Here is a 14156-nt window from a genome sequence, read left to right as displayed (position 1 = left end):
TCATCAGTTTTGCATTCAACAAATCATACACCTTGTTTCATTACAATTATTATAATCCCCTCCATGTACCATCAGTTTACACTATTTCTCTCTATCCACTTTAGCTTTTTTTCCTTCAATGTTTTATTGTGAATTATGTGATAGTTACATGGGAGAACATTAGCTTTACATTCATCCTATCGTATATCGTTTCATTGCCATGATTAAAGTCCCCTCCATGCATCATCAACCAACCAAAGGGTATATATACCCTGCAAGCCTGTCCCCCGGTCATCATCACACAGCCCCTCTCCCTTTCTGTGTCTAAAGTCCCCAGCCACTCTCTCTCTCCACGTCATCTTCTCTGCTTCCATATCTGGTGTCACTGCTTCTCTGGGTAGGGTCCCACTCTCTGCTTTTCTACCTTGATGGTCCCAGGGACTTCTGCTCCTAGACTGAAAAGTCAATCACTCCCCTTTTTGCTACAAAACATATACCTTTACATTTCCAACCCTCACAATCAGTCCTGATAACAATCATTCACTATTGCATCACAAGAGACCTATCCACATCTCCTTTCATCAGCCCTGCTCAGACAATTGTATACTACTCAGTGGAGATTCTACCTTCCTCTGAGCCCTCTGGATCTAGACTCCCTCTTGAAAGCTTGTAAGCCAGTCACTTCTTGCCTTTGAAGTCCCCCCGCCCCATTTTGGGTAGCTAATGTCCAAGTTGCCCATCCCTGTCTACTCTGTATATGGAGGGGGTGGGAATGATCCTCGATGTAAAGATTTGTTCCCTCTTTTGAGCTACTGCATTCATAGGTGTAGGTCAAGTTCTTCAAATTGTATCAGATTATTCTTTTTTTTTCCGTTTCTTTCTTCTTCTAGTTAAGCTCTGATCATCCAGTCATTAAAGCCAGATCAAGTGGGCATTATCTACAAGTGTGGGTGTTCTTATGCATATGCGCTATCTTCTTATCAGCTGGATGCTTCACTCTCCTCTCTAGTTCTCTGTGGCTTTCACTGACTCTGGGTCTCCAGGTCTTGCCACACTGCTGGTCAACCAGGTCTCCACCCTGGTTCATAGGAGTCTATTGAACTTTGTAGGGTTTAGCTCTCAGATTCATTGCTGTATTCCCATTGAGTCTAAGTCTTGGAAAGGGGTTTGCCCTGAGGGGACCCTACCACTTTCCTTGATGTGGAAAACAACATATTTTGGGCTGTCGTTCATTTTGAAGACAAACAAAACTGTACATTGTATATATTTTTTCTAAATAGATAATATTTATTTTTGTTTTTTTCCTTTCTTGGGTTTTGCTGTTTTTATTTGTTTGTGATGGATGTTAGTCCTGAATTATAGAGACCCTATAGGACTGACTGAGCTCTGGTAGCGTAGTGGTTACGAATCGGGCTGCGAACCTTAAGGTCAGCGGTTCGAAACTACCAGCCGCTCCGCGGGAGAAAGATGAGGCTTTCTACTCCCGTAAAGATTTACACCCTCGGAAACCCTGTACAGGGTCGCTATGGGTCGGACCCGACTCGATGGCACTTAACAACAACAACAACATAGGACTGACTAGACTACTCCATAGGTTTTCTGAGACTGTCTGATCTTCCTACTATGAAGCAGTTAGTTTTGCAAACTGCTGACTTTTTGTTAGCAGTCCCATGCTTAATCCACTGTACCCCCAGAGCTTCTTAAAGAAGAGAAAGTCATGCACACACATACACGGTGGCTCTGAAGGATAATCACTGGAGTGTGAACTACAATGTCAGAAGTTCGAATCACTCTATGGGCAAAAGATGAGACTTTGCTCCCACAAAGAATTGTTGTTGTTGTTAGGTGCCCACGAGTCAGCACTGACTCATAGCGACCTTATGCACAGCAGAACGAAACAATGTCCGATCCTGGGCCAACCTCACTACTGTTGCCACACTTGACGCCATCTATGCTGCCACCTGGCCAATCTATCTCGTTGGGGGTCTTCCTCTTTTTCTCTCACCCTCCATCTAACCAAACATGATATCCTTCTCCAGTGACTGTTCCCTCCTGACAATATGTCCAAAGTATGAGAGATGAAGTTTGGCCATCTTGGCTTCTAAGGAGTACTCTGGCTGCACTTCTTCCAAAACAGATCTATTGGTTCTTTGGCAGTCCATGGCACTTTTAGTATTCTCCTCCAACACCACAACTCAAAGGCATCAATTCTTCTACGATCTTCCTTATTCACTGTCCAGCTTTTGCATGCATATGAGGTTATTGAAAATACCATGGCTTGGGTCAGGCGCACCTTAGCCCTTAAGCTGACATCTTTGGTCTTCAATACTTAAAAAAGTTCCTATGCAGCAGATTTGCCTAATGCAATATGTCATCTGACCTCTTGACTGCTGCTTTGGTGAGTGTTGATAGTTGATCCAAGAAGAATGAAGTCCTTGACAACTTTAATCTTTTCTTCATTGATAAGAATGTTGTTTATTGGTCCAGTGGTGAGGATTTTTGTTTTCTTGACATTGAGATGTAATCCATACAGAAGGCTGTGCTCTTTGATTTTCGTCAGTAAATGTTTTAAGTCCTCTTCACTTTCAGCAGGCAAGGTTGTATCATTTCCATATCACAGGTTGTTAATGAGTCTTCCTCCAATCCTAATGCCAGGTTTTCTTCATAGGACCCAGCTTCTCGTATTATTTGCTCAGCATACAGATTGAATAAGTATGGTGAATGAATATAAGCTTGTTGCATACTTTTCTTAATTTTAAAACATTCAGTGTTCCCATGTTCTGTTCAAACAACTGCTTCTTGGTCCAGGTACAGATTCCACATGAGTACAATTAAGTGTTCTGGAATACTCATACTTTGCAATATTTTCCATAAAGAATTATAGCCTCTGAAACCCTATACAGGTCGCTATGAGTCAGTACTGACTCCATGGCACTTAACAGCAATATATACGTATATGTGTGTTGGTGGCACATATTGTTTGCATTTGACTACTAACAAAAAAATTGGTGATTCTAAGCCACCCAGTGGGACCCTGGAGAATGGTCTGGTGATTTGCTTTTGTAATAAGTACAGCCTTGAAAACCCTGTGAAGCTCAGTTCTACTCTGTAACATGTGAGTTGCCCTGAGTCAGAATTGACTACTGAGTAATGGGTTTGTTTTGGTGATATATGTATAGAGTATTCCTGGTGTGGCCCTGTAGGATCAGCACTGGACTGTAAACCACAGGGTCAGCAGTTCAAACCCACCAGCGGCTCCTCAGAAACCCTATGTAGGGTCACTATGAGTTGGAACCAACTTGACTCAACAGCACTTAACAACATGTATACACATATATTGAGAGAGAATCCTGGTGTAGCACTGCAGGATTATGCACTTGATGGAAAGGTCACTTTGAAACACAAGGTCTGCAGTTCAAACTCACCATCTGCTCCTCAGAAACCTTATACAGGGTCACTATCAGTTGGAACTCAATGGCCCTTAACAACAACAGTATACACACACACACACACACACACACACACACATATATATATACATGATAAGCACTGAAATGTAAACCATAAGTCCATGGTTTGAGCCACCAGCCTCTTTATGGGAGAAAGATGAGAGTCTTTGCTCCACAAAGACTTTAAAAAGCCGCTGAACCCCTATACAGGGTGTCTATGAATTGGAACCTACTTAAAGTTGTTAACAACAACAACTATATATATTGTTATTGTTGTTGTTACATGCTGTTGAGTCAGTTCTGACTCATAACACCCCTGTATGAGATAGGTTTTAAAGGCTAACTTTACGATATGCAGTCCAGTGCTTATCCTAAAGCATTACACTGAGACTATATATATGTATTCAAATTCATTTATTTATATTTGCAGGTTTGCTTTGGAACAATGAAAGTTCTACATGTATACTGTATTTTTTAGATGCATGTAAAGATTTGAAATCTATACACATTAGTAGAATATCATTTAATTTATGGAGATAATTAAATAAAAGTTTCTATTTCATTTTGAAGTGTATCCTTGCTGAAGAATTTACCAGAGGATAAATTAACCAAGATCATTGACTGCTTGGAAGTGGTAAGCAATTTTAAAGGAAAAATAGATTTCTTTCATTGCTATCTAGTCAGGTTATTAGCACTGCAAAAGAATATGAAAAAGATCTTCTATCACCAGTCTACAGAGGTCAAGAAACCTTTTGATATTGTAAGAACTTAAGACCAAGTCACATTGAATTTAGAATGGATTTAGGAACTCTTCTTGAAATGTATAAAAAGATACGGAATTTGCATGTGTAAAGTGAAACTTTAATATTTTTAGTACATTTTACAGAACTAACCTACTGTAGTCATTTGATCTTCTACAGTTAACACTGCAATTCCTTACAGAGTTTTCATAGCAGCTAGTAGTTAGTGGAGCATAATTAAGAAATTAGAGTAGAGACAAAGGTGTTTTTGATGACAAGCCTCTGAATCAGCCTATGAACCATTTACACTTTGGGTCATGAAATACATTTTAAACTAAAACTGCATTTAACAAGTACTTTACCTATTTTAACATCCAAGGGAAACTGTATATTGGAATGTGTTCAAAAACTCATTTTAGGCATTACCCAGATGGTTGGTTGGAGTCCAAGACTAATCAAGTCTTTTTGTGAATAATGCTTTTATGACAGGCGCCTTAGATTCTAATTATATGCATTATATGCAAACCTCTTCAGGTCTTGGAGACAAAATTTCAAAGCAATTTACCGCTCTAACTCTTTTCGGGAGTGTCAATTTTGTTGAAACCAAAATGGCTTTTACAAAACGTAAAGTAGGTGAGAAATAGTAATAAAGAACTCTCAGCTAGACTTTAAGCTTTCCAAAAAGCTGTTCACAGTGGGAGGAAAACAAAATTACACAACCACAAAAATACCCCCTGCCAACCTGATTGTTGACAGATTCATGTCTCTGTCAATTTCAACATACGATGTAAACTAATATCTGTTGAGAAAGAAGCACAGCCTATTTCTTCCTTTAGTGTAAATTACACCAGTAATGTTTCCATTTACAATTCATGGAACTCATCCAGAAGTTTATCAAGGACAGGCCATGATGACACAGTTCCTGGCCTTGTGTCCCCAGGGGTTTCAGATATGAAGTCATTTTCTAGAGGGCTGCTTGCCCTGTATCTCTTGGGATCTGCCCCAATGTAACATAACCCAATCACAGATGTTACAAATTAATAATTCATCCTAATTTTCTGTATCTTTTTTGTTTTTTTAAATTTTTAAACTGGAGAGGCTCTATATATTTTTTGTTAACTGAGGAAATCTGTTTTTAATATAATACTGATAGTTCAGATTCACTAGAGGGGAATTCCATGCTGACAGTAGATATTAAAAATTTTGTATCATTAAAAATGAATGGTAAATTAGACATGTTTATAGCAGCCACAGGCAATAGCTGTAGAATATATAGATAGGGGCTTAAACCCAGTGCTAATTAACACACAATTTGAATTTGAAAGTCTCATCTTTTAAAAAACACCTGAGAATGTCTTTATTATATCTCAACATTTGCAGACAGCAGCACAATTTATAAAGGCTCCTTTATTCATAACCTGGCAAGCAAATGTGCTTCTGTAATGTGTGAAAATTCTCAAATGCGAAAGTGATTAACAAGGGAGTAATGGGATCCATTTAGCACCAAGAAGAGCACATAACTTACCAGCAGAGATTGGACTAATGACCTGTCAGCCGGTCTTGACAACAGTCAATCACTAATGCATGGGCGCTATGACTGAGCACATGCCCGCTCCCACAAACTGGACCAGCTCTCCCACAAACTGCATCCATAATCTTTGAGAAAAACAGGCTGACTCTGTCATGCTGAGGAGTTGATTTGGGAGATTTTTGCTGTTGTGTTTCTGGGGTTGCAGGTAGAGGGAGTCAGAATTTCCCATCACCAAGCAGTTGATCTGATGTGTCTTTTAAGACTAGACTGTTACACTCCTAAACCAAATAGCCCTATTGGTGAAGTGTTCCAATAGCATTTTTTGCTTTAGGTAAACGCCCAGTTCTAGATACAGACTTTGCCTTTAAGCTTCTTTTTATATACTGATGGAAAAATGAGAGTGGGATTACTACCCACATGCTCACTGGTATACTTTACAAATGAACTATTGAGAATCATGCGGCATGATACAGACTCAGAATACAGTGTATCTATTAAAGATAATGAGAATGGTAATATGACTAATGCATCTGGCAGTGATGTCAAGTGTAAGGCAGGGGTGGAAGGAATCTCCATTCCCACGCAAGGAGATCAATCCAGGAAGCTTGGAGTTTGACTATGCCTTTCTGAATTACAAACAGTGTGATTGATTGTAAAGTCACTTAGCTCTTTGTTACAGAGCTCTGGCATTTGACCCTATGGCTCTCTGCCCTGTGACTCTGACATACCATTTTTCATTAAGCTGAGGTGCAGTGGGGATGGGAAGGGTGCAGTAGAGTAGTATGGAATGTCCTTTATCTGATTCAGATCACCTGTGGTGTTTGTTCAAAGGCAGATTCCCAGGCCCCACCCTATGCTAACTGAATGAGAAACTGGGTTGTTGTTGTTGTTGTGAAGTGCCATCGAGTAGGTTCCAACCCATAGCGACCCTGTATAGGGTTTCCGAAGAGCAGCTGGTGAGCTTGAACCACTAACCTTGCAGTCTGGCGCATTAATCCACAGCGCCACACCAGGACTCCAAAAAAACTGGGCTAGGGGCTCATAAATTCACATTATGAAATTTTAACTATGCAGTTCATATGCTCATTAATGTCTGACAGATCAAACTCCCAAAATAAATCCTTACCATCAAATCAATGCCACATTGTTCTCTCAAGAAGCAGCTGATGGGTTTGAACTGTAAACCTTTCAGCTATCAGTTGAGCATTTAAGCACTAGCTACGAAGTCTAAAGTCTGACAGCCCCTGCAAAATTATGAATAGAATACATATATTCAGAGTTTGTCACAGTCTGCCTCTTCATGTGGGATGTTACCATTTTTAATCAGTTTACAAATGACTTGTCTTCATTTCTGGTTCCTACTGTCACTTTTATAAGCCACTGTTTTCCTCATTTTAACTATTATATGCACAGTCATGAAAAAGTTGAGATAATTGTTAATTTTGCCACAGTTTATGGACCAGTTACAGTAGGCCTGCCAGATGTTGTATGAAATTACTACTCCAAAGTCTAAAGATTAAAGCTCTGTCACTAACAACTTCCACTTAAATGTGTCTCATTTACAAGATAAAAAGGGGTGGATATTATAGGGAGCTACATCAATATAGACTGTTTCAATGTTTATATTGTAGAATTCTACACACCTGACTCAAGGGAGAAAGATGAGGCTTTCTGCTCCCGCAAAGATTTATAGTCTCTTATGAAAGATCTAAAAGGAGCTCTGGTAGCGTAGTGGTTGCAAGTCACGCTGCAAAACTTAAGGTCAGCAGTTCAAAACTACCAGCTGCTCTGTGGGAGAACGATGAGGCTTTCTGCTCCCGTAAAGATTTACAGCCTTGGAACCCCTGTACAGGGTCGCTATGAGTCTGAACCGACTCCACGGCACATAACCAACAAACCTCATTCAGCAAGGAGCTCTGGTAGTGTGGTGGTTACAAACCGGGCAGCTAACCTTAAGGTCAGCAGTTTGAAACTACCCCAGCCGCTGCACAGGAGAAAGATGAGGCTTTCTGCTCCCGTAAAGATTTACAGCCTCAGAAACTCTGTACAGGGTTGCTATGGGTCAGAACCGACTCTACGGCACTTAACAACAACAACATGTAAGATCTGGTTCCTTGGAAATAAAAATCACGCCAGTTCTAAATTATGTCTGAATAGTTGATAGGATACACCTGATCCAAGTGTGTTGCTTAAAATTATATTTTTTAAAAAAACATTTGACTTTAGATCCAGAGAGGGAGAGCAACTGTGTGCTGAAGACCTGGGGGGTACAGGGGAAGGATTGCAGGGTATTCCCTTTGGTTGGTTGATGATGCATGGAGGGGATTGTAACCATGGGAATGAGATGATATATGATAGAATGAATGTAAAACTAATGTTCTCCCATGTAAACTATCACATAATTCACAATAAAACATTTAAGGAAAAACAAAAACAAAACCAAAACCTTTGAACATTACAACATTTAAACTTGATAGTTTGGAAAACAAAAACTAACTGGTACAAACCAAAATAACTATAAACATTTTTTAAAGCAATAAAACTAGGAACACAATCACATGATACATAGAAATGTGTGTGTGTGGTGTATATCATTAATGCTATGTCATCCATACTGCTAGCTATATATTAAAGACTATGGAAATCTTAGCCTTGGTTTTTGTTTTGTTTTTCCCTCCTTACCTTCAAAACCTCCTTGGATTTTCTTCTGGTCTTATATATTCTATTCTCAGGAAATTGAGTTCTCTCGCATTTTGGTCTGTATCTGATTGTCGTAAAATGAACATTTCCTTTATAAAACACTTCCATCTTTCTTGTTTGTTTCCCAGTTGTATCATTTTCTTCTGACCTCTACCTCTCAGTCTACTTTAGTATTGGCTTTCTTCTTTTTTTCTTCCAGTCCAACATTAAGTGACTACTCTTAGTGGTTCTATATATCTTTTAAAATGGCTTTCTCAGACTTGGATCATAACTCTATGAAATCAAGCTGTTTTTGTTGTTGTTAGGTGCCATCAAGTCGGTACCAACCCATAGTGACCTTATGCACAACAGAACGAAACACTGCCCGATCCTGGGCCAGCCTCCCATTTGTTGCCACACTTGAGTCCATTGATGCTGCTACTTGCCTAATCCATCTCGTTAGGGGTCTTCCTCTTTTTCTCTGACCCTCCACCTTACCAAACATGATATCCTTCTCCAGTGACTGGTCCTTCCTGATGATATGTTTGAAATAGGAGAGACGAAGTTTGGCCATATTGGCCTCTAAGGAGCACTCTGGATGCACTTCTTCCAAAACAGATCTGTTGGTTCTTTTGGCAGCTCATGGCACTTTCAATATTCTCCTCCAACACCATAACTCAAAAGCATCAATTCTTCTATGGTCTTCCTTATTCACTGTCCAGATCTCACATTCTTATGAGGTTATTGAAAATACTATGGCTTGGTTCAGGTGCACCTTAATCCTCAAACTGACATCTTTGCTCTTGAACACTTTAAAAAGGTCTTGTGCAACAGATTTGCCTAATGTAATACGTCGTTTGATTTCTTGACTGTTGCTTCCGTGAGTGTTGATAGTCGATCCAAGAAGAATGAAGTTCTTGACAACTTCAATCTTTTCTCTGTTGATAAGAATTTTGTTTATTGGACCAGTGGTGAGGATTTTTGTTTTGTTTACATTGAGATGTAATCCATACCGAAGGCTGTGCTCTTTAATCTTCATCAGTAAATGTTTTAAGTCCTCTTCACTTTCAGCAATCAAGATTGTATCATCTGCATGTCGCAGGTTGTTAATGAGTCTTCCTCCAATCCTGTTGGCATGTTCCTCTTCATATAACCCAGCTTCTCAGATTATTTGCTCAGCAAACAGGTTGAATAAGTATGGTGAAAGAATACAACCTTGTTGCACATCTTTTTAAATTTTAAACCATTCAATATTCCCATGTTCCTTTCGAACAACTGCTTCTTGGTCCAGTTATGGATTCCTCAGGAGCACAATTAAGTGTTACGGAGTACTCACACTTTGCAACATTGTCCATAGCTTGTCATGGTCCACATAGTCTAAAGCCTTTGCGTAGTCAATAAAGCACAGGTAAACATCTTTCTGATATTCTCTGCTTTCAGCCAAGATCCATCGGACAACAGCAATGATATCCCTGGTTCCATTGCCTCTTCTGAATCTAGCTTGAACCTCTGGAAGTTCTCCGTCAATGTATGGTCGTAGCCATTTCTGTATTACCTTTAGCAAAACTTTACTCGCATGGTATATCAATGATTTTGTCCTATGATTTCCGCATTCTGTTGGGTCACCTCTCTTTGGAATGTGCACAAATATGGATTTCTTCCAATGAGTCGGCCAGATAGTTGTCTTCCAAATTTCTTGGCAGAGATGAGTGAGTGCCTCCTGTGCTGCCTCACTTTCTTGAAAGATTTCAATTATTATTCTGTCAGTTCCTGGTGCCTTGTTCTTTGCCAATTCCTTCAATGCCCCTTGGACTTCTCCTTCAGTATCATTGGTTCTTGATCATGTGCTACCTCTTGAAATGGTTGAACATTAACCGTTTACTTTTGGTACAGTGACTCTCTGTATTCCTTCCATCTTCTCTTGATGCTTTCTGTATCATACAATAATTTGTCCAGAGAATCTTTCAGTAATGAAAGCCGAGGCTTGAATTTTTTCTTCAGTTCCCCCAGCTTGAGAAATTCTGAGCATGTTTTTCCTTTTTAGCTTTCTGATTCCAGATCTTTGTACCTTTTTTGTAATATTTGGCTATCTTCTTGAGCTGATCTTTGAAATTTTCTGTTCAGCTCTTGGACCTCCTCATTTCTTCCATTTGTTTTAGCATCTCTATGCTGGAGAGCAAGTTTCAGTATCTTTGCTGACATCCAGTTTGGCCTTTTCCTTCTTTCTTGTCTTCTCAATGACTTTTTGCTTTCTTCATGAAATCAAGTTAGAGGAACATTAATTTCTTCAAAATTAGAGTGTTAGGTATAAGTATTGTTTTAAAACATATTTTCCACTTTTGTGTAAATGCCTATATTTGTGCATGTTCATGTGTGTTTGCTGTGTATTTCTTACTGGAGGTCAGAATCAAAATGCTTAGAAATCATTGCAGTATAAGGTCGGTGGTTCTATGGAGCCATCTAAGCGACCCCTTTGTAATGTGACCATAAAGACAATAACCACACTTTTGGCATTTCTCTTTTGGGTTACAGTAACCACTGTGACTAGACTGGTTGCACTCCCCAACAGCCTAATACCAGTAAGCCAGTACTTACTACTATATACTTTTGGTCTGACGTAGTTCCACAGCCTTTGCTGATCTACAAAGTTACTGTCAACACACTGGGAGGTATTATTTATCTTCCTTCCATGGTTTTGGGTGACAAAGAATCATCTCTTGGGAAAATACCACTAGGAAGGTCGCCCCTTAAGCAACAACAGAGGTCTTTCTCAGTGTCCCTTTCCAAGTTTGCCTCCCTTTTATCATAACTGGTTGACAGGATTTCAAATTATGCCTCTACCCACATCAAAGACTTTATAATAACTGAAGAGCCACCTAATAACAGTTCAGAAATTTTCCATTTCCCTTTTGCTCCATTTGGGCATTGAGATAGAGAAGGGAACATGAGGGTGTGAAGAGTGGAGTGTCTTAAGCAGTAATCTCCACATGATAACCACCAGTGTTAGTAAAAAGAATTAAGCATTATTAGATACATAATGAAGATATCTGGGCTGTGCAAGCTTGGTCATTGATTTAACCTCCAAAGGGCAGAGGCACTTAAACTGTAAAATCATGCTTGCATGTGGCAACAGGAGGAGTCCGAGTTTGACATAGATGTTTACTAACCGAAAGATTGGTGGCTGGGACTTACTCAGTGATGCCTTAGAGAAAACCCAGCAGTCTGCTTCAAAAAGGTCACAACCAAGAAAACCTTATGGAGTGCAGTTCTTTTCTGCAACATATAGTGTGGCCATGAGTCAGAGTAGACTGAACAGCCTGTTTGGTTGTGATAAAGCTAAAGTGAGAAAGAATAAAAAGAGTTGGAGTAAATAAACTGTGGATACAAAAAGACCACATACCCAATATATTATTGTCCAAATAAAATAGAAATGTGTCTCTTATTCTCATGGAAGTATGATCACAGATGATTGCATACAACCATTCAACATGGTGCTTCCAAGATCCCACTAGGTCACACCATTATAATGGTGCGATCAAATTGATCCTTATAGAAATCCTACAGTGGTGGTGGTGTCATGGTTATATGCCGTGGAGTCGGTGCCCACTCATAGTGACCCTGTCTGCATAGAGTTTCAGAGGCTGTATAGAGTAGAAATGTCCCCTAAGTTTTTAAAGGCTATGCATTTAAACAGAAACAGATTGCCACATCTTTTGCACATGGAGTACCTGGTAGCTTTGAACTGCCAACCTCTTGGTCCTTAATTAAGGGGTTATTATTACTAAATGTTGTCAAGTCAGTTCTGACTCATAGTGTTCCTGTAGAGGACTTCCAAGGAGCAGCTGAGGGATTTGAACCACCAACGTTGCAGGTAGCAGTCCAGCGTTTATGCTACAGTACCACACAAGGACTCTTAATTAAGGTGATTGTTGCTGTCAAGTCAGTTCCAACTCATAGCGACCCTGTAGAGTGTTTACTAGTGTGACAGTTGGATTTGAACTGCCTAGATGTGGTGCTGTAGGATTAGCACACGATCTCAAAGTCAGTTTGAACTACAAGATCTGAGGTTCAAACTAACCAGTCACTCCTCATAACCCTATACAGGGTCGCTATGAATCTGAACCGACTTAATGGCACTTAATAACAGGAACCTTGCCGTAACTAGTCCAATGATTATTCTACAGTTCCATACCAGAACACCAAATTAACGTCATTGTTGTTGTAGTGTGCTGTCATGTCAGTTCCAACTTATAGCAACCCAATATAGGATTTCCAAGTGCCACTGTTGGATTTGAACTGCCAAATCTGCAGTTACCAGTTTGGCTCTAATTAAAGTTGTTATTGGTGGATATGGTGTGCTGTGGAGAACATTTCAACTCATAGCGACCCTGTATTGGGTTTATGAGGCTGTAAATCTTTGTTGTTTAAATCTTTGTTGTTGTTGTTGTTAAGTGCCATCAAGTTGGTTCCGACCCATAGCGACCCTGTTTATGGTTTCCAAGGAGAGGCTGGTATGCTTGAACCACCGACCTTGTGGTTCAAACTAACATTGTTGTCCAGTGCATTAACCCATAGCAGCACACCAGAAGTAAATCTTTACTGGGGCAGAAAGCCTCATATTTCTCCCACAGAGCTACTTTTAAATTTGAACTACTAACCTTGCATTTACCAGTCCAATGCTTATTCTGCAGTACTATACAAAGTGTCTAATTAAGGTTGTTGCTGTTAAGTGCCTTTGAGTTGATTCTGACTCATAAAGACTGGATATAGGGCTTCCAAGGATTGACTGATGGGTTTGAACTGCCAACCTTGCAGTTAGCAGCCCAGTACTTAACTTACAGTGCCACACCAGGACTGCTTAGAGACTTGAAAATAGGGAAGTTATCCTGGATTATCTAGGTAAGCTGAATATAATTACGTGAACCCATTAAAAACAGAAAAAAATTCTGGCTCCCATCAGAGGAGAAGCAGCAAAAAATAGAAGTTGAAGAGATTCTAAATGTGAGAATAATTTGATTCACTGTTATGTTCAAAGGACAAAGAGAGGTCTCTAGGTGCTTACTAAGGGTGAACTCTGACATTCAATAACAAAACAGAAGTTTTATCTCACAACTGTAAGAAAGTGAATTCTGCCAATTAGCTGAATGAGCTTGGAAGTGAATTTCTTCCAGAGCCTCCAAAAGGAACTCAGTCTTGAGGATACTTGATTTCAGCCTTGAGAATATGTAAGCAGAGACACTTAGCTGATCCACACGGTGTCTGGATTTTGGCCTAAAGAAACTCTGAGAGAAAAAAAAAAAACGGGTGTTGATGTAAACAACAAATTTTGTGAAAATTTATTAAGGCAGCAATAGAAAATGAATACTAATCTTTAACTCTTTGAAGGTCAGTACTCTTATTTGAATTTTATGAATTGATTGGAGGTGAAATTCATAATTGTGATGTTCAATTAGAAAGTGGAAAAACATGGATTTGAATCTAGATCAGTTGTCTTTCCTCAAACAAACACCTCAAGAGTAAATGAAAAATAAAATAGACACAAAAGTAATCTAGTTTGCAATTGGTTTGCAAGTTTTAAAGAAAAGCAATTTTGTTAATTGTACCTTTAAAAATGAAGTATATTTCTGTCTTATAGATGATTAAGAGATCTATTTAAGTTCTGTGAATTTGAGACAAAATAAAATTACAAAGAAGCGTAAGAAGACAGCTTAATTTACCTTTTGTTTCTTGAGATACTAAGTTGCTCCTTTGGAGTAACAGGTTGTTGTTGTTGTTGTT

The 14156-nt window shown here is 39.3% G+C and overlaps 1 protein-coding gene across 2 annotated transcripts in view; it reads left to right on the top strand.

Moving 5' to 3' along the window:
• Nucleotides 1-14156, top strand: part of PRKG2 (protein kinase, cGMP-dependent, type II) — a 188493-nt gene that overhangs the window by 68079 nt on the left and 106258 nt on the right. For both annotated transcript variants that reach the window (XM_006875069.1, XM_006875068.1), the window contains exon 6: nucleotides 3999-4062. In XM_006875069.1, coding sequence (XP_006875131.1) covers nucleotides 3999-4062 — 64 coding nt within the window. The remainder of the gene's footprint in view (nucleotides 1-3998; nucleotides 4063-14156) is intronic.

Source organism: Chrysochloris asiatica, unplaced genomic scaffold, assembly GCF_000296735.1.
Source record: "Chrysochloris asiatica unplaced genomic scaffold, ChrAsi1.0 scaffold00311, whole genome shotgun sequence".
In the NCBI taxonomy this organism is placed as follows: Eukaryota; Metazoa; Chordata; class Mammalia; order Afrosoricida; family Chrysochloridae; genus Chrysochloris; species Chrysochloris asiatica.
The sequence above is the reverse complement of the archived record's forward strand: the minus strand, read 5'-3'. Positions and strand labels throughout refer to the sequence as shown.